We start from the raw sequence: 23,801 nt of genomic DNA, 5'->3' as shown, positions 1-23,801 counted from the left end.
GTTGAGAGTCGCGGGCGAATTGGAAACAATCGTTGGTGGCATGCGTATGTGACCAATGGTAGGTACAATAACATGGACCCCACGACCCAGGTCTAGAAGCGTGGACCGCGGTTACCCGTGTAGCCGGTCGGGAATCTTGACCAGGCGGAAAGGGAGGTCGTGTTTCCCGAGCGCGCGGAAGAGGTTGAGTTAGTGGTTGGGGTGTTCTTTTCTTCGGCTTGTTGACGGAAGAAGGCACCCTATCTGCCTTCCTTCGTGCCGCTTGCGCCTCTTCCACGTTGATATAGCTAGCGGCTTTCTCTAACATCTCATCGAAATTCTTTACGAGATTTCTGACGAGGTCTTTGAAGAATTTCCCTTCTACTAATCCATGGGAGAAGGCGCTCATCTATATCTCTGAAGTGGCAGATAGAGCATCCTGAGCCACTTGGTTAAAGCGCTTAATATAACTTCTCAAGGGTTCGGCGGGCCCTGCTTAAGGGCAAAGAGGCAATGGTCAAACTTTTGATATTTCCTGCTACTAACGAAGTGGCGCAGGAAAATGGTCATGAAATCAAGGAAACAGATGATGGACCCGTGTGGTAATCTATCAAACCATTTTTGTGCTGAGCCGGACAAAGTGTTCAGGAATGCCCGACACTTGACGGCATCACTATATTGATGCAACAGCGCCGCATTCCTAAATTTACGAAGATGATCTTCAGGGTCCTTGCTGTCGTCATATTCCCCGATAGCAGGGAGTCTGTACCCTTTAGGCAGCTTCTCTTCCAGTACCCTTAAGGAGAAGGGCACTTGCTCTTCAGGTTCTACCCTGGGCTCTTCTCTGAGGACAATGGCTTTTCCTTTCTTAGAGTCCCTGGACGGGGAACTCTCTGCCATAGAAGCCTGCGGTTGTTCCTTCTTGTTGTTATAACACCCAGGGTCCCACGGATAATAACTCAGGCCTGGCTCTATATAGAAGGCTGGGGGAAACTTCTCAAGCTGCTTCCTCTTCGATCCCTGGTCAGAAATATTTGTTGGGTCTTTGGAGGCTTCAGGCAACTTGTGCGATCGGGAAACAGTAGTTTGCTTTGCTGAAGCCGCTCGTCTTTTGGCTTCCTTGAAGAGCTCGTACTCTCCGGCTGTCATGGTAACGTTGATTTTGCCAGTATCCTCCATCTTCACGCTTCAGAACAGGAAAGTGTGTTCCCACAGACGGCGTCACGTTGGCGTTGACGGAGGGTCGCTAAGACTCCTTGCCGACACTGTACTTCGTGGAAGGGTTCCCACAGGCTGCTGACAGTGGGTGATGACGGGGATGACGACGCGGGAGTCCTCTGCGCACACTCAGACAAGCACACGGAACGTTAGAGACGAAGAACCAGGAAAAAAGTCCCCGGAGCAGGCCCTCCGACGCTCAAGTCAGGTACTTTTTCCCCAGAAGAACAGTAAACGAAAGGAAAAAGTAGAGGACAAGTGCGAAAAGGTGAGTGCGCGTACCTGCGTAAGAGAGAGAACCTCCATTTTTATATGACAATGTGTACTTCTGGAGTCTGATGAGCATCAAGAAATGTCGGGTGTCAGGATTTGTCTGGTAGGGAATGACACGTGGCATCCCCTTATAGGTCCGAGGAAAGTTCCATTAGCAAAAAACTTCAGACCATTGAAATATACCCTGACATGTGACAGTTATTCCCTGACCGTTGTCGTGTAGTGCTGCCCAGTTTGACCTGCGTGTCTTGACCTGTTTATCCCAACCTGTATGTCCTACCCTGCCTATCCTAACCTGCCTATCTTGACTTACGTGTCCTGACCTATTTATCCCGACCTAAATGTCCTGCCCTGTCTATCCTAATCTGTTTATCCTGACCTATATATTCTGTCCTGCATAGCTTGACCTGCATGTCCTAACCTGTTTACCCCGACCTGTATGTCATGTCCTGCCTATCCTAACCTGCATATCTCGACTTGCGTGTTCTAACCTATTTATCCCGACCTATATGTCCTGCCCTGCCTATACTGATCTGTTTATCCTGACCTGTATATTCTGCCCTGCACATCTTGACCTGCGTGTCCTGACCTGTTTATCCTGACCTGTATGTCCTGCTCTGCCTATCCTGATATGTTTATCATGACCTGTATATCCTGTCTTGCATATCCTGGCCTGTTTGTCTCCTGACTGCCATGTTCCCCTATCTTCCAATTGTCACGTCCCCTTGACTTCTTACTGCCACGTCCCCTTAACTTCCACCTGTCTGGCTTCACCGACCCCACCATTATACACTGTATCAACTATTATATCTTATAACCAACTTTTGATTATATAAAATTTAAATCTTCCATCGTCTACTTCTTTAGTCTTTCCACTCTTTATTCTCTTACTAATTACTATATTTACTACTTCCAAATTTTTCTTGAATATGTTCATAAACTTCAAATTCTATCACCATGAACTAGCTTCTATACACAAATTTGGGCATAGACGTTTGGGCATGACAATTTTATAAGTTTTGCACTAAATATGGATGTTGAATGTGGCAGATCCTTAAGCGGCCAACAAATCCCTCCTTTCCATATGAACACTTGAGTGGTAAAGCACCTCGTGAGGCTGCTTACTACAGATTATCAACAAAATTGTACGGAATAATTTAAAAAGGAAAACACAAATATATGTGGCTGAAACAAAAAACATAGGTAATAGAATTTTTAGCTTCGATATCTTTTTATTTCAAAATTTTCGTCCCCAATATCATTATCACATAGAAGAAATGAGTAGAACGGTAAAATAAAAAACATATTTTGCTATCTAAGAAACATAGGACAAAAACTTTACCTGGCACCGCGCAACGACATCAAAGCTCTTAGCGAGGATATCCACTAGCTTCCCTTTACCCTCGTCGCCCCACTGCGTGCCGAGCACGGCCGCGACCTGACTTAGCGACGCCACCCTGTCCATGGCGTCTCCGCGGTCGACCGCCTCAACGGCTGCGAGGGCCGCGACGGGCGCCACGGTTCTTGCAGCGTCGGCGGCGGCGGCGACCCTCCTGCGCCATCGGAGGTCATCGTACGGGGAGAAGGATGAAGGGCCAAAGCAACTCCAGATCCGACCGCTGCCGCGACCACGGAGGGCGACCGGGACGGCGGGGTGAACTGCGAGGGACGACAGAGGCATGTGTGGTCGCTAATGGTCGACCGAGGCGATGGTTGGGGGAGTTGGGCGGACATCTTTCCTCTGTAATTTCTGCAATTTATGATGGCGGGGGGTACGGATTTGATTTACGGAGGAGACCTGCTTCCCCCACCGTCTGACACCCAGCCACCACCACCACCTTGGCGGGCATCTTTCCTCTGTAATTTCTGCAATTTGTGATGGCGGGGAGTACGGGTTTGATGGGCGGACCTCTTCTTTTTGTTTTTTTAATTTCCATTTAGTTTTAATTTTTTAATTAATTTTATTTAAAAATAGCTCTCTGGTATATTTTTAATTTTATTTAATTTTATTTTTTTAATTAATTTAATTTATTATTTTTTATCAATACTTTATTTTTTAATTTTATATAAATCTTATTTAATTTTTTATTTTTTATTAATTTAATTTATTATTTATTTATAATACTTGTATTTCTTCAAATTTTTTTTTAAGTTTTATTTTTTATTGATTTTCTTTAAATCAATTTTTGTTTCAATTTTTTATGAGTTTTATTTTTTTGAATAAGTTTTTTATATGTTTATAATCTTTTTGTTTATTTTTAGTTTATATTTAAAACTAATAAAAATACTAACAATTAATAGTGAACGCATTCATAACTTAGAAACAAATATTTTTTTTCAAATGAAGAATACATGTAATAATATAAAAAAAAATAAAAATATATAAAAATAGAAATCTTAATCAATATTGCCTCCAAATTCTGCTCCCGACGCGTTTGGTGGTGATGTATATATTACTTCGTACCACAAATGAACACGTGTCCTATAACGAGTGGCTCATCTTTTAGCTTCATGCGATGAATGTTGTCACCACCAAGTTGGAATGAGTGGTACAGGATAATGGGGATATAAGAAAACTTGTACGAAGTGATTGCCAACATGAGTAATAGTTATTTCTCGAGACTCTTGGTTTGGAACTGGAGAAGTTCTTAATGACAAGTGAGTAAAACAACTCCCAACATTATCACCAAATGTATGAAGTACAAGATTGTACCTTGATGCGATGATAATTCCCAAAGGCATAGAGTCCATCAAATACATTTCTGGTGCCCACGGCTCGAACCAATTCAATTAGAATAATAGATTGGTTACCAAATTTGGATCTGGATAAAATTGATCATATAAATCCTTATTTTGTTGAATCTCTTTTATAAGCTCGAATATTATTAAACCCATTCTTCATCATACCCAATTAGTGCGACTTCTAGATCCACAATGACCATCGTGTCATCAACAGTGTGAGAAATAACTCTTGAGACACGGTAATTTCTCGATATAAGTATCATGGATGGGGTGGGCCGGAGAGAGTGATCGAGTCGTTTATTGCGAACCTAGACCCTCTTCCACGTTCTCTCCGAGATGTTGCGATCGGTTGAGACCCTAGATCCGAAGTGGATCATCTCCGAAAAGATATCACGATTTCTCTGCAGTAGAGGTCGACCTCATGTTACTGTGGTATGAAGGAACTGCTATACTTTGAGATGGATCTATCATATCCAAAACTTGTCTATATATTATATGCTCTCGCATATGTGAATCTATCCCATCTAATATCTCAACAACGTGGGATGTCCTGTTAGGTTCTGCTCCCTCGTCATTAAACTGATGTACGTGCATCGACAATCTCCTCCAATGAGTGTTGATACTCTAAAGCGGAATTGGAATGGAAAAGTAACGGTAATATACAAGATCATGCTCGCATGGCAATCCATATACAATTTTGATAAAACAGTTGCATCTGCCGGCTAGCTAGTGAGATGCTTCCTCAATATATTTTAGTTGACCAGAAATCAACTCCATTGCCTCTAATGAAATCCGACACCTTATTTGACTGGAAATGTTATTATGTAAATGTTGATGGCGTGGAATGTTGAGAGATTTTTTAAACGACTTCTTAATATCCCCGAACTGAATTCTCAACATCTTATGTATTTTTTCAAAAGATGTCTATAGGGATGATATGGTATCTCCCAAATATAACTTCAATCTCGCATGTACAGATTCTGCCCTGTAATAAAAAAAATACATTGTGTTTAAATACTGAAAAGAATTGAAATACTACAATAATGAATAAAATTTAAATAATAAAATTATAAAATGACTATACCTTTGATTTGAATTGCTCCCGAGGTGCATACATGTATCAACCCATGCTGAAACAAACCACTCTTTGTAAGGGTGTAACCATGTATCCCAAAGATAATTTAGAGCACCCTCGAATCGTTGATACTCCTTGCGCATGACATCCCACTTCTGCTGATAAGACCACTGTGTCGATGAATTAATATGTGAATGTAATGATGCATACAAATGTTGTCACTCTACACCAAGCATAGGGCGCATTTCTTCATTACGCACTGGTTTATGTGTCAAATACAAAGGATGTGACGTGCATTGGGAAAACATATTTCAATGACATTAATAAGCGCCAAATCCCGATTTGAAACAAACACCAATGGCAACGATGCCTTCTTTTCAACCATCCACTTCTTTAAGGTACCTAATGTCCTAGTCAGTTGCTCTGTCTTCTCATTACTAAGATATGCAAACATAAGTGAGTAAGTTCGCATTGTGGATGTGATACCCACAACCTCCAATAGTGGTATCTGTTGGTGCAACCTTAGGTCAAGGTTGACCTGGTTGACCAGACTCGAGTTGACTTGACTCGAGTTGTGTTTTGATGTTTGACGAGTTATGTTTGACAATGTTTGACGTGAACAGAAAAGTTGTATCTTGATGTTTGACAAGGATACAAGTTTGGGAGATTGTGGGTGCAACCCGTGGTCAAGATTGACCTGGTTGACCCGAGGTGAGTTGACCTGACTCGGAAAAGTCCAAGCAGTGAGCTTGGCACGGGAAAAGTCCAAGCAGGGAGCTTGGCACGGGAAAAGTCCAAGTATGGAGACTTGGCACGGGAAAAGTCCAAGTATGGAAGCATGGACCACATGGAAGTCGGAGAGGGCTCGGTAGCTCGTTCTCCGGACTGTGGTCAGAGAGGGCTCGGGAGCTCGTTCTCTGGACCGGATGGAAGTCAGAGAGGGCTTGCTCGTTCTCCCAGCTGTGTCGAGAGGGCTCGGTAGCTCGTTCTCTGGACCGGATGTGGAAAGTCCTAGTGAGTGAAGCCAGGCAGACGGAAAAGTCCTGGTGAGTGAAGCCAGGCAGTTGGAAAGTCCTGGTGAGTAAAGCCAGGCAGTGGGAAAGTCCTGGTGAGTGAATCCAGGCAGTTGGAAAGTCCTGGTGAGTGAAGCCGGGCAGATTGGAAATCCTGGTGAGTGAAGCCAGGTGAAAACCCTAGTGAGTGAAACTAGGTAAAAGTCCTGGTGAGTGAAGCCAGGCAAGGGAAAATCCAGATGGATCAAGGGTGATCGGACATCTGGTGTTGAGAAGGTCAAGTAGGTCAAGGGAGTGACCGGATACTTGACACGAAGAGAAAAGACCAAGTGGGTCAAAGGGATTGACCGAACACTTGTTGGGGAGTCTTAGCAGGTCAAGGGAGTGACCGGATGCTAAGCATGATGTACCAACAGGTCAAGGTTGACCGGATGTTGGTTTGGAAGGTTTGGGACTTGGTTTGGGAAAAAACCAAGCTCTGGATCGATCAGTGGATCGATCCGATAGTTTCAATCGATTGAGTTCAGTCTCAATCGATCGGGAAGTTGGGTTTCGACCATAAAATCTTGTAATTCAATCCGTTCCTGGACCGATCAGGCATGCCTGATCGGTCCAGGTAGCCGTTGAGGCACATCGGCGAGATCGGTCTTCTTCGCAGGTTCATATTAATCTGTGGAGGGCCTCTACTGAGGCTAGTCTTCTTCTTCTTCTTCGCAGTGGTTGCGATGAATAGGAGGGGCTTCTATAGTGTACTTCTCCCTTACGCTTCTTCTTGATCTTCTTCTTGCTTACTGCTGTTCTAGAGCTTTGTTAAGCTCGCTCGAAGCTTCACGTGAGCTTCCTCGACTTCTTCGATTGGTTTCAGCTGCTGCTGTGAAGTTGGTGCTTCATCTGAGATTTCGGTCGAGAGAAGCAAAGGTTTTACAATTGTATTGTATTTTGCTTCTTTCTGTACATGTACTCTTCTTGTGAAAGTTGTGGCGAGGTTTCTCCACCCATAAGAAGTTTACATTAGCCGGTTTTCCGGGGACTCATCCACCGACGGATTGATAGGCTTCGTCCACCTTACGGACACGCCGAGGAGTAGGAGTATCATCTTCGAACCTCGTTACATCTTCGTGTTGAGGTTTGCTTCTCCTGTTTCATTTCTATTCGTTTTATTTCCGCTGCGCTAACCCTAATTGTAGAAAGAAACGAAGAATTTGGGGCGGCTATTCACACCCCCCCTCTCTAGCCGCGATCATCGATCCTAACAAGTCCTTCACCTTGCTTGACACAAGCTAGAGATGGATCAACTCGGAGAAGACATCACCATTCCACCTTTCTATGACCGCGACGACTTCGCGTATTGGAAGATAAGAATGAGATATTTTCTTATGACTAACCTTGAAAATTGGAGTTGTGTTCAATTAGGTTTCAAGCCTCCAATGGATAAGGAAGGAAAACCACTCGAGAAGAAGAAGTGGACAAGGGAACAAATCCACCATTCCACAATCAACGATGAGGTAATGAAAGTATTTGAATTCTCATTACCTAATGACATTCTATGTAAGATAGGTGGATACAACAATGCCAAGGAGTTGTGGAACAACTTGGCTAAGTTCCATGAGGGGAACTCCACTTCAAGCCATGAAGAGGAGTCAAGTGAGCCAAGGAGCTCACATCATGGAGGAGAGGAATTAGAAGTTGAGGGCTACTCAACATCTAAGGAAGAAGAGGAGGAGAGTTCTTCCTCAAGTTCGGAGCAAGAAGAAGAAGTTTCTACCTCCGGAAGGGATGAAGAAGAAAGTCTTCATCCATCCTCAACCCTAGGTAACTCAAGCATTTCAATTTCAAATAAATTACACATATTATGCTTTGAGTGTAGGGAATTTGGACATTACAAGAGTAAATGTCCAAAGAGGGTTAGGAAGACTCCACCGGCGCCAAAGATCAAGGAAGCCGGAGTCCCGAGAGCACGTGGTGTGCTTCCAATGCAAGCGAAGGGGACATTATCGGAGCCAATGTCCGAGGGGGAGGCAACCTCACAAGGACAAGAAACCGAGCACATCGATAGGGGGAGCTAAGGCAAACCCTAAGGTAACATTTAAGGCTCATTATTGCAATTCTAATAAGACACATGCTAGTAGTTTTATTGCAATTGCTAATAATGATAAGCATGATAACATTAGAAATCGATACACATGCTTAGGTGCCAAACATGTGAGTCTAGATAAGGATAACACTAGGAAAGTCAACCCTAGGACTAACTCATCTAAGGCTAAGGAGAACCTAGGTAGAAATCCCAAATCAACTAGACACATGCCTAGGAATACCTCAAAGAAAAATGAAAAATTAAAAATTGAGGTATTAGAGAAGGAGAATCAAGTCTTGAGGTCAAGACTTGATACTTTGGAAAAGGCTCTTAAGAACTTGGAGAAGTCATCTCTAGCGTTTAAGGGTCAAAAACCAATGTCCAAGGACAAGAAAGGTTTGGGTCACAAACCTAAGTCCCAAGTGGTCAAGCCCACTTATCACAATGTTCCATTCGATTATGGAACAAAATCTAGGGCTAGGAAGACCATCACCAAGGTCACAAGGGGAGTCACCCCTAGAGTTGATCTTGATGAGTCCCAAATGACCAAGGCTTCAAAGCCTAGGAGGGTCATTAGAAAGGTTGCTAGGGAAGTCATCCCTAGTGAATACTTAGTGAACCCAATGAGCTCAAATAGGTATTGAGTTCCTAGGAGCGTGATTTCATCACGCTAGATGAGTTAGGGTGTGCCAACCTTACTTGAATAGGTAGTTAACCTAATCATGGCAAAAGGTGGCACTTTAGGAATTTTCAAGGTGTGATCAAGCCTTGAAAATGAAATTAAGAATTATTCCTAAGGTGATTAGAATGTGCCAACTACATTTGAGGAGTTCTCATAGGTCAATCTAATTGGCACATAGTGATCTAAAAGTCTTGAGGATATGATTTTAGGTCTATTACACTTAGGAATATAGAGTTTATGGCAAAATGATCGAAATTATCAAAAATGGCAACTAAGGCTAGAATTAGGTATTTTCTATACCTTGACATGTTATTTGTCATATGCCATGTCATGACATCATATTTAATCTATGATCATTTGAAATGTCATGATAATGCTTAGGTTAGTTAAATGTCATGATTTATTTAAGTTTCATACTTTATGCCATGATATCATGACATTGGCACATGTTTTCATTTATGATATCATTTTATGCCATGTCATCATTTCTTGCATTTATAATCAATGAAATTGATCTAAGGATAAGGAACACAATTTGATATGGAGATCAAATTGTTATTTAGAAAAATGCATGAGACCTTAGCCTAAGATAACCTAAACCCATATCTCACATCAAAATTGACTTGGATGTGTTTTTGATACACCTCAGATGTGTGTGAGATATTAGGATCATGAGTTAGGATCAAGGTGCATAGTTCTTGTACCTAGATGAGCCTAATTCAAAATTGGGGATCATAGGGAAAGCTTATATACAAGTCATGTACATTTAGCCCAAAGATTGTGGTCCTAAATTGAATTGGTTTAAAATCATTTCAAAATTAATTTGAAAAACCTTGATGAAGCTTTTCTAGTGATAGCATTCATCATTGAACAAGTTGATACAAAGATAAATTAACTTTGAGCTATTTCAAAGACTTTTGAACTTTGTATCAAGATTGAAAAATGGAAGTTATTTTCATAGAAAACTATTTTTCCATGATAGTATATGTTATGAGGAATGTATCCTCAAAATTTCACAATTTTTGGAATTTTCTATAATTTTCTAGGAGTTTCTGAATTTCGGGAGGAAAATCAGAAATTCTGATATCAGACTTGTGGACCGATCAGAGAGGATTCTGATCGGTCCAGGAAAGAGTGGATTGGTCACTAGGACCGATCCAGGGGATGCTGGATCGGTCACTGGACCGATCCAGTGAAAGCTGATCGGTCTGGTGACCGATCAAAGCGTGCCAAATGCTGATTTTTCGACTGTTGACTGAAATTTCAGCTATGGGAGTTGGTATTTTGAAGGTTTGAAACTCTCCAAGACATTGTTGGTGCAATGGTCAAGGGGGAGTTGACCTTTAGGGGGAATTTTACCTATTAGTCAAGGGAAGTTGACTTTTAGGGGGAGTTTTTACTCCTAAAAGACTTAAGTGATATGAGATTATCACTAAGTTAATTGTTGACTCTAGTGTCAAGGGAGAAATTAAGGGTTTCAATGATAGGTATGAGACTTTCATTAGGAAGAAACTCTTGACCTTGATTCACTCTTTTTGATGTGTGTCAAAAAGGGGGAGAGTAGAAAGGAGAACGGAGAATGTCTAGAGAATGTTCAGGGAAGAACATTGGAAAACCTAAGTTAAGTTATCGGGTTAACCTAACTTGATTATGGGTTTGATTATGGGTTTTGTCAAACATCAAAAAGGGGGAGATTGTTGGTGCAACCTTAGGTCAAGGTTGACCTGGTTGACCAGACTCGAGTTGACTTGACTCGAGTTGTGTTTTGATGTTTGACGAGTTATGTTTGACAATGTTTGACGTGAACAGAAAAGTTGTATCTTGATGTTTGACAAGGATACAAGTTTGGGAGATTGTGGGTGCAACCCGTGGTCAAGGTTGACCTGGTTGACTCGAGGTGAGTTGACCTAACTCGGAAAAGTCCAAGCAGGGAGCTTGGCACGGGAAAAGTCCAAGCAGGGAGCTTGGCACGGGAAAAGTCCAAGTATGGAGACTTGGCACGGGAAAATTCCAAGTATGGAGACTTGGCACGGAGAAGTCCAAGTATGGAAGCATGGACCACATGGAAGTCGGAGAGGGCTCGGTAGCTCGTTCTCCGGACTGTGGTCAGAGAGGGCTCGGGAGCTCGTTCTCTGGACCGGATGGAAGTCGGAGAGGGCTCGGTAGCTCGTTCTCCGAACTGTGGTCAGAGAGGGCTCGGTAGCTCGTTCTCTGGACCAGATGTGGAAAGTCCTAGTGAGTGAAGCCAGGCAGACGGAAAAGTCCTGGTTGTTGGTGCAAAATCCCTCAGGTCAAGGTTGACCTGGTTAACCAAGCTGAGTCTTGGTTTGGGTTTAGATGTTTGACAATAAGATATTGATCGAAGAAGAGTCAAGTAGGTCAAGGTTGACCGGATACTTGACTAGGAAGTCCTAGTGAGTGAAGCTAGGCAGAAGGAAATCCTAGTGAGTGAAGCTAGGTGGAAATCCTGGTGAGTGAAGCCAGGTGAAAGTCCTAGTGAGTGAAGCTAGGTAAAAGTCCTGGTGAGTGAAGCCAGGCAAGGAAGGAAATCCAGATGGATCAAGGATGATCGGACATCTGGTGTTGGGAAGTCCAAGTAGTCGAAGGATTGATGGATACTTGGCAAGGAAGGAAATCCAGATGGATCAAGGATGATCGGACATCGGTGTTGGGAAGTCAAGTAGGTCGAAGGATTGTTGGATACTTGGCAGGAAGGAAGTCGATGGGTCGAGGTTGACGGACATCTGGAAGTCAAGTAGGTCAATGGGTGACCGGATACTGGCACGACGAGTAAAAGTCCAAGTGGGTCAAAGGGATTGACGGACACTGGTGGGGAGTCCTAGCGGTCAAGGGAGTGACGGATCGAGGCATGATGTACCAACAGTCAAGGTTGACCGGATGTTGGTTAGGGAGGATGGGACTTGGTTTTGGACAAAATCAAGTCTTGGATCGATCCGTGGATCGATCCGGTGATCGACCGTGGATCGATCCCTTCTGGATTGAAATGCTCGGATCGATCCGTGGATCGATCGAGGTCGTCGATCGGCCGATCGATCGGGACGATGCTCTTCGCCGCGAGCAGCTCGGATCGATCCGTGGATCGATCGGCAGCATAGGCGCTCTGGATCGATCCGTGATCGATCCAAAGCCTCCCGATCGATTCGAACATTCGAATCGATCGGGTTTAAAGCCGCAGGCGAGCGTGGTCTTCGGATTTGCTTGACGATCCCTTTACCGATTCATTCCAGCTCCTCACCAGCTTCTCCACAGCTCTCTACAAGCACGTGATCGCCAGTTCTTGAAGGTTCTTGGAGGCTTTCCAAGTCAAGAGGCGGATCTATTGCAAGAGGAAGAAGTTAGGGTTAGGGTTTTTACTGCACATCTTGTAAGCTTTTGCTTAACTTGTATTTCCCTTTCTTCTTCTTGTATTGAGAGTGTTGTAGGGCTTCTCCGCCTTTGGTAGTTACCATAAAGGAGTGTTATTCATAGTGGAGGGTGTGTGCGTTGGTGTGGATCCTTGGATTAGTCACCTCTTGTGAGGTGGATACCAAGTAAAATCCTAGTGTTAGCGTTTTGTGTTTGTTTCTGTATTTTCCGCTGCACATCCAAGAAGAAACAAGCAAAGCCAAGCGACGAGCGAACGCGACGAGCTATTCACCCCCCCTCTAGCTACTTTTGGTCCTAACAAGTGGTATCAGAGCAAGGCTGCTCTTCACCGGAATCATCGCCGGAAGGGTCAAGCATCACAAGAAAAGCTAGAGGGTAAAGAAGTTGGAGCAAATTCTTCAAGTTCAAGACTTTATCAAGCTCAACTTCAAGATGCAATTCCAAGATGGACTTGGATTTGACACAAGGGTGGCTCCACCATACACATCCACAAGCTTCGATTCTTGGAAATCAAGAATCGAAACCTTTCTTATGATGGAGATAGAGCAATGGTTTGCTCTAATGGAAGGCTTCGAAGCTCCAACAAACTCCAAGGGCAAGCTTCTCAAGAAAAGCAAATGGAGCTCGGAGAAAATCCAAAGGTGCGAGGCCAATGACAAAGTGACCAAGCTTTTGGTCAATTTATTGCCAAGCACCATCCTTTGCAAAATTGGAGAATTTGAAGATTCAAAGGACTTATGGAGCAAATTGGCCAAGCTTCATGAAGAGATCCCCTCCACTGTACAAGAGCAAGCAGAATCCAGAGAGGGTGACTCTTTGGAGCAAGACCAAGAGGAGGATTCCGAGGTTGAGAGATGCTCAACCTCCGAAGAAGAAATCCAAGAAGCTTCATCCTCAAGGGAATGCAACGAAGGGAACAAGGAGGGAGCATACTCCTTGTTTCATATTCAAGATGATGAAGCCTCCACCTCTAGGATTGAGGGGGAGCAATCCTTGGTGACACCGGATCAAGAAGAAGGAGAAGCTTCTACATCCGGGTCAAGAGAAGAAGAGGAGGAAGAAGCTTCTACCTCCACAAGTCAAGAAAAATCAAATGGAGGAGAATCAAGGTCCGATCAAGAGGAAGCTTCTACCTCCGGATCCAAAGAAAAAGATGCCACCCCTACAAGCAAAGGTATAAATAATTCAATTAATAATAAAAAATCATATTATATGTTTTGAATGTAGGGAACATGGGCACTACAAGAGCAAGTGCCCTAAATTAGCCAAGAAGAAGGGCCAAGTGGCACAAAAGGGCAAGGTGAAGCCCAAGGAGACCATCCCCAACACAAAGAAGAGCAAGGAGCATATTATATGCTTCTCTTGCAATCAAAAGGGGCATTATCGTAGTCAATGCCCCAAGGGGAAGAAGAGGGTCAAGGCTCAAGGAGGCACTAGTCAAGGGGGAGCCTCCAAGGTAAAGAAGAAGGTAACATTTATTGAGCCTACTCCTTTAAATTATGGTAAAAAGCATGATAGTTCTAATTTTTATCATTTTAATGCAATTTACCATAAGAATAGAAAGCATGAGGGCTTTAAGGAAAAGCATGTGGCCCTACATGCTAAGACTATCACTCCTAGGGTTAGGAATGTAGGTAAAAGTCTAGGCAATAACTCTAAGGATTTTAGATACAAGCCTAGAAACCAAAATGCTCATGGACTTAATGAAAAACCAAATTCTAAGGATTTAATGATAGAAAATCAAGTCTTGAGATCAAGACTTGATAAAATGGAAAAGACCCTAAAAAGGATGGAAAATATCCTAAAAGGGCAAAATGAGCAAAACCTAGGGCTAGGAAAGTCAAAGCCATCAAATAGCCATAGAGGTTTGGGATACAAACCAAAGGCTAAGAAGGATGTGCCTAGTTATCATAGGGTTCCATATAGTTATGGAACAAACCCTAGGTTTGGTGGTCAAGTCAAGAATACTAGGGAAGTCATCCCTAAGAGTATTTTTGCAACCAAAGTGACTAAGACTTCTAAGAAGTCTAAGAAAGTCACTAACAAGGTCACAAGGGAGGCTATCCCTAGGGTTGACCTAGAAAATGTGACCAAGGCTTCTAAGAAGCCCAACAAGGTCACTAGGAAGGTATCTAGGGAAGTTATCCCTAGTGAGTACCTAGAGCATGCAAGGAGCACCAATAGGGTTTGGGTTCCTAGGAGCATCTTCTCTACCCCATAAATGGGTTAGAGAGTGTCAACTCCAATTAGAAGGGTAGTTAACCCAACTTTGAGGAAATTGACACTCAAGGAGCATTTTCAAGGTTTTTGTTAACCTTTGAAAATGAAATGGAACTATTATTTACTCCTTGAAAGAGTAAAATGTGCCTAGTGGTGAAAATTTGATTTTAATCTTAAAAGGCACATATTGGGAAATTCATAAGAGCTACCAAGTTGGGATTTTGGTATGTTCTTAGGAAATTTAAGGCAATCCGGGCCTTAACTTTAAAGTGCTACTCTTGTGGAAAAATGAAATATGCCAACAATTGAGGAATATGCTTAATTTCAATTGGCATAAATTAATCAAGGGAATTAGAAATGCCAATTTAGGTTTTGACATTTTCTTGAAGCACTCTAGGGCAATCTAGGTTTAAGTTGTAAGTTTAGCTAATGGTTTAAGGATACTTAGATAGTTAATCTAGGTATATTTTATTTATGCTAAATCTTGCCATGATTGTTTGCCCATCATATGCCATGACATCATGTCTATTTTTGCATTCATGACTTATTATGAAAAAGATAAAAATACCATGTCATGACATTCATACATCATGTAGCTATAGGATATCTTTCTTTTGAAAGTTATTTTATTTTGATATATGCCATAACATTATCATGCATTAAGTTTAATTCCTTGTAATTAAGGACAAATGGCATTTAACAACACTTATTAACAAGTGACATCCTTGGTGGATGTCTAATATATATCTAAAATGCCCAGATAGATATGCATGATCCCTAGATTAGGGCAAAACCAAAATCTACATCTCACAAGACCTATAAGATGACTTGTATGTGTTTTAGTGCACATTAGATACAAGTGAGATGTTAGGATGATGAACAAAACTCAAGATGTTGATTTAGTGCATTCTTTTGAGTTTTAGGTTCATCAAAACACATAGTTATGTGTTTTCCCATCATTGGGAAAGCTAATGTACAAGTCATGTGCATTAAGCCCAAGGAATATGGTGGGATATTGGTTTTGAAAATGTTTTCAAAATGATTTTGGAAAAACCTTGGTGAAGGCTATCTTTTGATAGTAATCACCATTGAATAGTTAGACACAAACTTGAAGAAAACACTAAAGTTTTCGGAAGTTTTCAAGTTTGTGTCAATCTTTGAAAATATGATGTATTTTCATAGAAAACTATTTTTCCTTGATAGTATATGCCCTAACTAATGTCTACACGAAATTTCATAATTTTTGGATTTTTGTAGAATTTTCTAGGGGTTTCTGAAGTTGACTGAAATGGAATTTCAGCAACTATCAGAGCTCCGATCGATCCATGGATCGATTGGAGTGCCTGAATCGATCCATGGATCGATTCAGAAGGCAAATCTCGTGAGCAGTAGCTCGCTGGATCGATCAATCGATCGATCCAGGTAGTCTGAATCGATCGGTGGATCGATTCAGCCAGGTTCAATCGATTGGAACCCAACTCCAATCGATCCAAGTTGCTGATTTTGGCTGGGAAAGCCTGATTTCAGCACTTTGAACCTATTTTAGTCAATGTAACCTTTCCAAACCCCTAAATATACATTTGTATACATAAGGAGGGTGTTTTCATGTGAAAACAAGGATGGATTGGTTAAGGAAGGCTAAGTTGAAGTTTAGGTTGAGGTTTGTTTCAAATTTTGAATATTTGAACCTCAAAACTTCTACAATTGGGTTTCCTAAAGATTTAGGGATTCCAAGTCATTGTTGGTGCAATGACAGAGGTTACCACCATGTCTTTAGGGGGAGGTACTCTTTAAAGACATGAAAAATTATGTTTCATGAACCTTGGAAGGTGGTTTACCTTCTGTTTAAAATATGCTCAAGGTTGAGCATGGGTTGAACTTGAATGAGGAGTGTATATCCTCATTGTTCAGTGATTTCATTGGATAATGCTCAAGGATGGGCATTTGCCTACATTGGGGGAGAATGTAGGGGTAAGAATAATGAAGGGTATGGGACCTTCAGTATTGAGTTGATCACAATGAGTGAAATTGTGATCACGATGAGCAACTCTTCAGGGGGAGAGTCTTCAACAAATGGAGTTGTTGAAGTGTGCCCAAAATTGGAGCATAGGTTGATGTGTGTCCAAAGACGGGTAGATGTGTTTTATTAGTAGGGGGTTGATGTGTGCCAATAGGGGGAGAATGAAAGGAAGTAAGTTAGGGTTTCATTACCTAGAGGGAGTTTGCCCTCTTAGGGGGAGAATGAAAAGCTTAACTTATGTGTTCATTACCTAGTGGCATGAAGAAGAAGGCTATAGGATTAGCCTAACTTACATGTGGGATTGTAAGTGTTATTGTGGTATTGTCAAACATCAAAAAGGTGGAGATTGTTGGTGCAAAATCCCTCAGGTCAAGGTTGACCTGGTTAACCAAGCTGAGTCTTGGTTTGGGTTTAGATGTTTGACAATAAGATATTGATCGAAGAAGAGTCAAGTAGGTCAAGGTTGACCGGATACTTGACTAGGAAGTCCTAGTGAGTGAAGCTAGGCAGAAGGAAATCCTAGTGAGTGAAGCTAGGTGGAAATCCTGGTGAGTGAAGCCAGGTGAAAGTCCTAGTGAGTGAAGCTAGGTAAAAGTCACGGTGAGTGAAGCCGCAAGGAAGGAAATCCGGATGGATCAAGGATGATCGGACATCCGGTGTTGGGAAGTCCAAGTAGGTCAAAGGGATTGTTGGATACTTGGCAAGGAAGGAAATCAGATGGATCAAGGATGATCGGACATCGGTGTTGGGAAGTCAGTAGTCGAAGGATTGATGGATACTTGGCAAGGAAGGAAGTCCAGATGGGTCGAGGTTGACTTGGTGTGGAAGTCCAAGTAGGTCAATGGAGTGACCGGATACTTGGCACGACGAGTAAAGTCAAGTGGGTCAGGGATTGACCGACACTTGGTGGGAGTCCTAGCAGTCGAGGGTGACCGGATGCGAGGCATGATGTACCAACAGGTCAAGGTTGACCGGATGTTGGTTAGGGAGGATTGGGACTTGGTTTTGGACAAAATCAAGTCGGATCGATCCGGATCGATCCGTCGGATCGATCGCGATCGATCCATTCTTCTAGCGGTCAGAAGCTCGGATCGATCCGTGGATCGATCGAGAGTCCCGATCGATCACCGATCGATCGGGCGATCTTCGTCGCGACGATAGCGCTGGATCGATCGTGGATCGATCGGTGCGCTTCTGACAGAGGCGCTCGGATCGATCCGTGGATCGATCAAGCCTCCGATTTCGAAACATTCGATCGATCGGGATCCGACCGTTGCGTCGGGTTTAAAGCCGCAGGCGAGCGTGGTCTTCGGCAATCCCTTTACCGATTCATTCCAGCTCCTCACCAGCTTCTCCACAGCTCTCTACAAGCACGTGATCGCCAGTTCTTGAAGGTTCTTGGAGGCTTTCCAAGTCAAGAGGCGGATCTATTGCAAGAGGAAGAAGTTAGGGTTAGGGTTTTTACTGCACATCTTGTAAGCTTTTGCTTAACTTGTATTTCCCTTTCTTCTTCTTGTATTGAGAGTGTTGTAGGGCTTCTCCGCCTTTGGTAGTTACCATAAAGGAGTGTTATTCATAGTGGAGGGTGTGTGCGTTGGTGTGGATCCTTGGATTAGTCACCTCTTGTGAGGTGGATACCAAGTAAAATCCTAGTGTTAGCGTTTTGTGTTTGTTTCTGTATTTTCCGCTGCGCATTCTTGAAGAAACAAGCAACGCCAAGCAACGAAGCGCACCGAGCGAACGCGACGAGCTATTCACCCCCCCCCCCTCTAGCTACTTTTGGTCCTAACACTGGTGAGTGAAGCCAGGCAGTTGGAAAGTCCTGGTGAGTAAAGCCAGGCAGTGGGAAAGTCCTGGTGAGTGAATCCAGGCAGTTGGAAAGTCCTGGTGAGTGAAGCCAGGCAAGGAAATGGTGAGTGAAGCCGGTGAAACCCTAGTGAGTGAAGCTAGGTAAAAGTCCAGTGAATGAAGCCGGGCAGGAAAATCCAGATGGATCAAGGGTGATCGGACATCCGGTATTGAGAAGGTCAAGTGACCGGATACTTGACACAGAAGAGAAAAGACCAAGTGGGTCAAAGGGATTGACCGAACACTTGTTGGGGAGTCTTGCCGGTCAAGGGTGACCGGATGCTAAGCATGATGTACCAACAGTCAAGGTTGACCGGATGTTGGTTTGGAAGGTTTGGGACTTGGTTTGGGAAAAACCAAGCTCGGATCGATCGGTGGATCGATCCCGTTGATACATGGTATCCGGATCGGTGCGTGACCGATCGGTAACAAACAGAGCCTCTTGAGTGTTATCTCGATCGGTGCACCAGACCGACCGAGGCAATGATCGAAGGCAAGAAGTTCGGGAGAAAAGCATCTGATCGGTCCTGGACCGATCGAGGGAAGCTCGATCGGTCCCGACGATCGAGAGCGGACCGATCAGGAGATGTTCTGATCGGTCCAGCCCTAGGCTCACAACAGCTAGTTTTCTGTCTTCTCTTCTTCGCGGTGGATGCGGTATAAAGAGGTCGAGGGCTTCTACATGCTTCCTTACAATTGCTTCTTGATCTTCTTCTTGCTTCTGCAAGTGCTGTTCTAGAACTTTGTTAAGCTCGCTTCCGAAGCTTCGCGTGAGCTTCCTCGACTTCTTCGACTGGTTTCAGCTGCTGCTGTGATTCTGTGAAGTTGGTGCTTCATCTACAGATTTCAGTCGACGAAGAGAAGGCAAGTAAGCGAAGGTTTTACAGTTGTATTGTATTTTGCTTCTTGCTGTACATGTACTCCTTCTTACTGTTGTAAGTTTTTGTGGCGAGGTTTCTCCACCCATAAGAAGTTTACATTAGCCGGTTTTCCGGGGACTCATCCACCGACGGATTGATAGGCTTCGTCCACCTTACGGACACGCCGAGGAGTAGGAGTATCATCTCCGAACCTCGTTACATCTTCGTGTTGAGGTTTGCTTCTCCTTTTTCGTTTCTATTCGTTTTATTTCCGCTACGCTAACCCTAATTGTAGAAAGAAACGAAGAATTTGGGGCGGCTATTCACACCCCCCCTCTCTAGCCGCGATCATCGATCCTAACAGTATCTAATACTCATTTGTCTTATATGTGGCATCAATGATCAACACAGATGAAAAGTTGACAGACAGCTCTAGACTTTTTGGATGAACCCAAAGAATATCTATGATTTCGTTGGTGTCTAGATTTGCACGGTAATTATGGAGGTATTTTTTCTTGATTAATTGGTCTAAGACATACTGAATAGAATTTAGGCCGCCCCATTTAGCGGATTTATTTGTGAAAATGACATTGTAAATGCTTTTGATCCCCGTAGTGTTTGACGGGTCTCATTCCTTCAAAATACTAAGAATTTCACGAGATGTGGTGCTGTTGGCCATGTCGAGCACAAATTCTTTCTCTATTGGTTTTAACTTACTCGGGTACTCATGACCATCAATATATTCTGCTAATTGATGATTATGAAAATCACAAACAACCCTTAAACCCCACATCACATCATCTGGAGGTATTGGTATACCTTGCAGCTCAAATGGGCATTCACATTTTTTAGTCCCAATATTTATTTTTAAGGATTGTCCGTCAACTAGATATTGTGGCAGTTTGTACTTTCCACCTTTTTCACACATAAGATGGCACTTTAGTAGCTTATCACCTTTTAAATTAGCAGAATTTTTAATAACCACTACAATATCATTCTTCAGACCAACTGTCTTTACCCAATTTATCATATCTTCTCTACTTTTAAATATCTATATAAAAAAAATATAACAAAGATATATAAGAATGACATTACCAATCTTAATATAATTTTTCTACTTATAAAATAAATAATAAATATGCATAAAACAATAATAATAACTAACCTAATCTGTGGTAAATTTGACTGTATAATCGTGATTGTTGTTGGAGATATCTTCACTAAGAACATCATTCTCAATTGACCAACTATCTGAAAATAAACCCAAATAGTCATCCATATTTTCAGGAAGAGAGAATGAGAAGCTGAGAGGGAGATAGCAGTGAAAGGAGATGTGAATGAAGAGTGACTAAAAATGAAGTGTGAGAGGAGGATTTAAAGGGAGAGGTTTTGACACGTGTCAAAAGTTGAAGGGTGGGTAATTTAAGGGGAGGGGAGGTTCTTGCATGTGTCAAGAGTTGAAGGGTGGATAATTTAAGGGGAGGGGAGGTTCTGACATGTGTCAAGGATTGGAGGATGGGTAATTTAAAGAAAGTGATGAGTTCTGACATGTGTCAAGAGTTGGAAGTGGGGTAATTTAAAGGGATGAGAGATTTTAACATATATCAAGGGTTAGACCGGGGGGGGGGGGTAATTTAAAGGGAGGGGAGGTTCTGACATATGTCAAGGATTGAAGAGGGGTAATTTAAAGGGAGGAGATGTTTTGACAGATGTTAATGATTGAAGAATGACTAATTTAAATAGAGGGAGTGTTTTGACAAGTGTCAATGATTGGAGGATGGGTAATTTAAAGAGGGTGAGAGATTCTGACATGTGTTAAACGTCAAGGGTTGAAGGGAGGGATGATTTAAAGGGAGAGAAGATTATGACATGTGTCAAGAGTTGGATGAGGGTAATTTAAGTGTCAAATTAGGAAGGTAATTTAAAGGAAGTGAGAGATTCTGACCTATGTTAAAAATTATATAAAATTAAAAAATTAAAAAATTTGATAAAAAAATAATAAACAAAATTGATTAAAGAACTAAAACTAAATAAATATTTAAAAAATAAAATAAAATTTTTAAATAAAACTAAATAAAATTTAAAATATATAAGTATTAATGAAAAAAATAATAAACAAAATTAATTAAAAAAATAAAACTAAATAAAAATTAAATAAAATTAAAAATATATATAGTATTAATGAAAAATAATAAATAAAATTGATTAAAAAATTAAAACTAAATAAAAATTAAAAAATATATAGGTATGAATAAAAAAAATAATAAAAAAATTTAATTTTAAAAATAAAACTAAAAAAATAAAAAAAAAATCAAAGAAGATAGAGGGTAGAACGGTCTTTTGAGGGGGAGAGAGAGAGAGAGAGAGAGAGGAGGGGGGAGGTGCGCGCGCGGTGGGGGGGGGGGGGGGGGGGGGGGGGGAAATTTGCTTTATGGAGGCGAGGGCCGATGGATTTGCGGAGCCGAATGAAATGGGAAAATTCGAATAATCAATTAACTGTATTTTGGTGTGTATGTCTATTCGAAAATTCCAATTATCTGAACATTTTCTACTTATCTAATAAATTTATAAAATTTAAATATGAATATTATCTCATTCTCTCTCTCTATATTTTTTTGCTAGTGTAGGTCATCAAAGTGTTTCCATAGAAAATATGGTGTGATTTTATACACATTTCAATTACAATAATAAAAATCTTCATAAATCATATACAATTCTAGCTAATCAACACATGGCCAAATCTGATGACTTGACCTATAAAAATTAGTAATTCGGATATTCAACTTTTTCAAATCGTTTAATCTTGAAAATATGCTCACGGAAACTCATCCAAGCGATCAACATTTATAGGTTTGTCGTCCTACCGAAGGAATATTCCTGCATTGCTGAGTTGGAATTCAAAAAACATTTGTCTAAACTTATCCAAATGAACTCGTTCAATCTCTTTTACTAGCAGCAAAACTATTACAAAGTAAAGTTCACTAGCAGCAAAACTACAATGATCCTTCTGGGCCAAGCCACCAATAACTCGATGTGTTACATGTTCAACTAGGTTAACCATCTCTTTAGGTTCTTCACCTTCTTCTTGGCTTTACCAATTACCATCACATTCCCATGGCTGACATATGTATCAATGACTTCCTCTTTTTGTTTTTTGGTGAACCAGGGAAAACTTGATATGACCAAGAAAGTTACTGGTAACTGACAGCTTACGAGTTTTATGCTTTGCTGTGAAATTGCTTTGCTACCTATAATAGAGAAGAGGACAGCAACCTGCGTCATTATACATATGAGCGGTATGAGGTGCGTAAGATAGATAGCTAGCAGAAAACTTAAATAAAAAACAAATTGCTTCCCCCGCCCCGCCCCGCCCCTCTCTCTCTCTCTCTCTCTCCCTTGCAAATGACCATTCTACCCTCTATCTTTTTTTTTTTAATATTTTTAATTCATACTTATATGTTCATACTTATATATTTTTTATTTTTAATTAATTTTAATTTTTTATTTTTAATTAATTTTATTTTTAATTTTTTTATTCATATTTATATATTTTTAAATTTTTATTTAGTTTCATTTTATTTAGTTTTATTTTTAAAATTAATTTTATTTTTAATTTTTTTCATTCATACTTATATATTTTTAAATTTTTATTTAGTTTATATATTTTAAAATTTTTATTTAGTTTAAATTTTTAATCAATTTTATTTATTATTTTTTATTAATACTTATATATATATTTTTAATTTTATTTAGTTTTATTTTTTAATTAATTTTGTTTATTTTTTTCATTAATACTTATATTTTTTTAATTTTATTTAATTTTTATTTAGTTTTATTTTTAATTAATTTTATTTATTATTTATTTAAATTTTTAATATTTATTTAGTTTTATTTCTTTAATCAATTTTGTTTATTATTTTTTTTATCAAATTTTTTAATTTTTTTTATTTTATATAATTTTTAATTTTATTTAATTTTTATTTAGTTTTATTTTTAATTAATTTTATTTATTATTTATTTAATTTTTTAATATTTATTTAGTTTTATTTCTTTAATCAATTTTGTTTATTATTTTTTTATCAAAATTTTTAATTTTTTTTAATTTTATATAATTTTTAAATTACTCCCTTCCTTTAAATTACATTCCAAATTTGACACTTAAATTACCCATATCCAACTATTAACACATGTCATAATCTTCTCTCCATTTAAATCATCCCTCCCTCCAACCATTGACATATAACACATGTCAGAATCTCTCACCCTCTTTAAATTATCCATCCTCCAACCATTGACACCTGTCAAAACACTCTCTCCATTTAAATTTGTCATTCTCCAACCATTGACACCTGTCAAAACACCACCCTCCCTTTAAATTACTCCTCTTCAATGCTTGACATATGTCAGAAC

At 40.8% G+C, this 23,801-nt stretch overlaps 2 protein-coding genes across 3 annotated transcripts in view; both read right to left on the bottom strand.

Annotated features, from left to right (window-relative positions):
• Positions 1-3,308, bottom strand: part of LOC122006518 (adenylosuccinate synthetase, chloroplastic-like) — a 62,752-nt gene extending 59,444 nt beyond the window's left edge. Inside the window, exon 1 of the mRNA XM_042562052.1 lies at positions 2,813-3,308. Coding sequence (XP_042417986.1) covers positions 2,813-3,151 — 339 coding nt within the window. The 5' untranslated portion in view covers positions 3,152-3,308. The remainder of the gene's footprint in view (positions 1-2,812) is intronic.
• Positions 3,309-22,309: 19,001 nt separating this feature from the next.
• LOC122006517 (putative pentatricopeptide repeat-containing protein At3g01580) overlaps positions 22,310-23,801 on the bottom strand; it is a 10,354-nt gene continuing 8,862 nt past the window's right edge. The window contains exon 3 of one of the 2 annotated variants that reach the window (XM_042562049.1): positions 22,310-22,664. The gene's annotated coding sequence lies outside the window, so the exon portion shown is untranslated. The remainder of the gene's footprint in view (positions 22,665-23,801) is intronic. The other variant, XM_042562051.1, reaches the window with a different exon arrangement.

This window comes from Zingiber officinale, chromosome 7B, assembly GCF_018446385.1.
Source record: "Zingiber officinale cultivar Zhangliang chromosome 7B, Zo_v1.1, whole genome shotgun sequence".
In the NCBI taxonomy this organism is placed as follows: Eukaryota; Viridiplantae; Streptophyta; class Magnoliopsida; order Zingiberales; family Zingiberaceae; genus Zingiber; species Zingiber officinale.
This window is presented reverse-complemented; position numbering and strand designations above follow the sequence as displayed.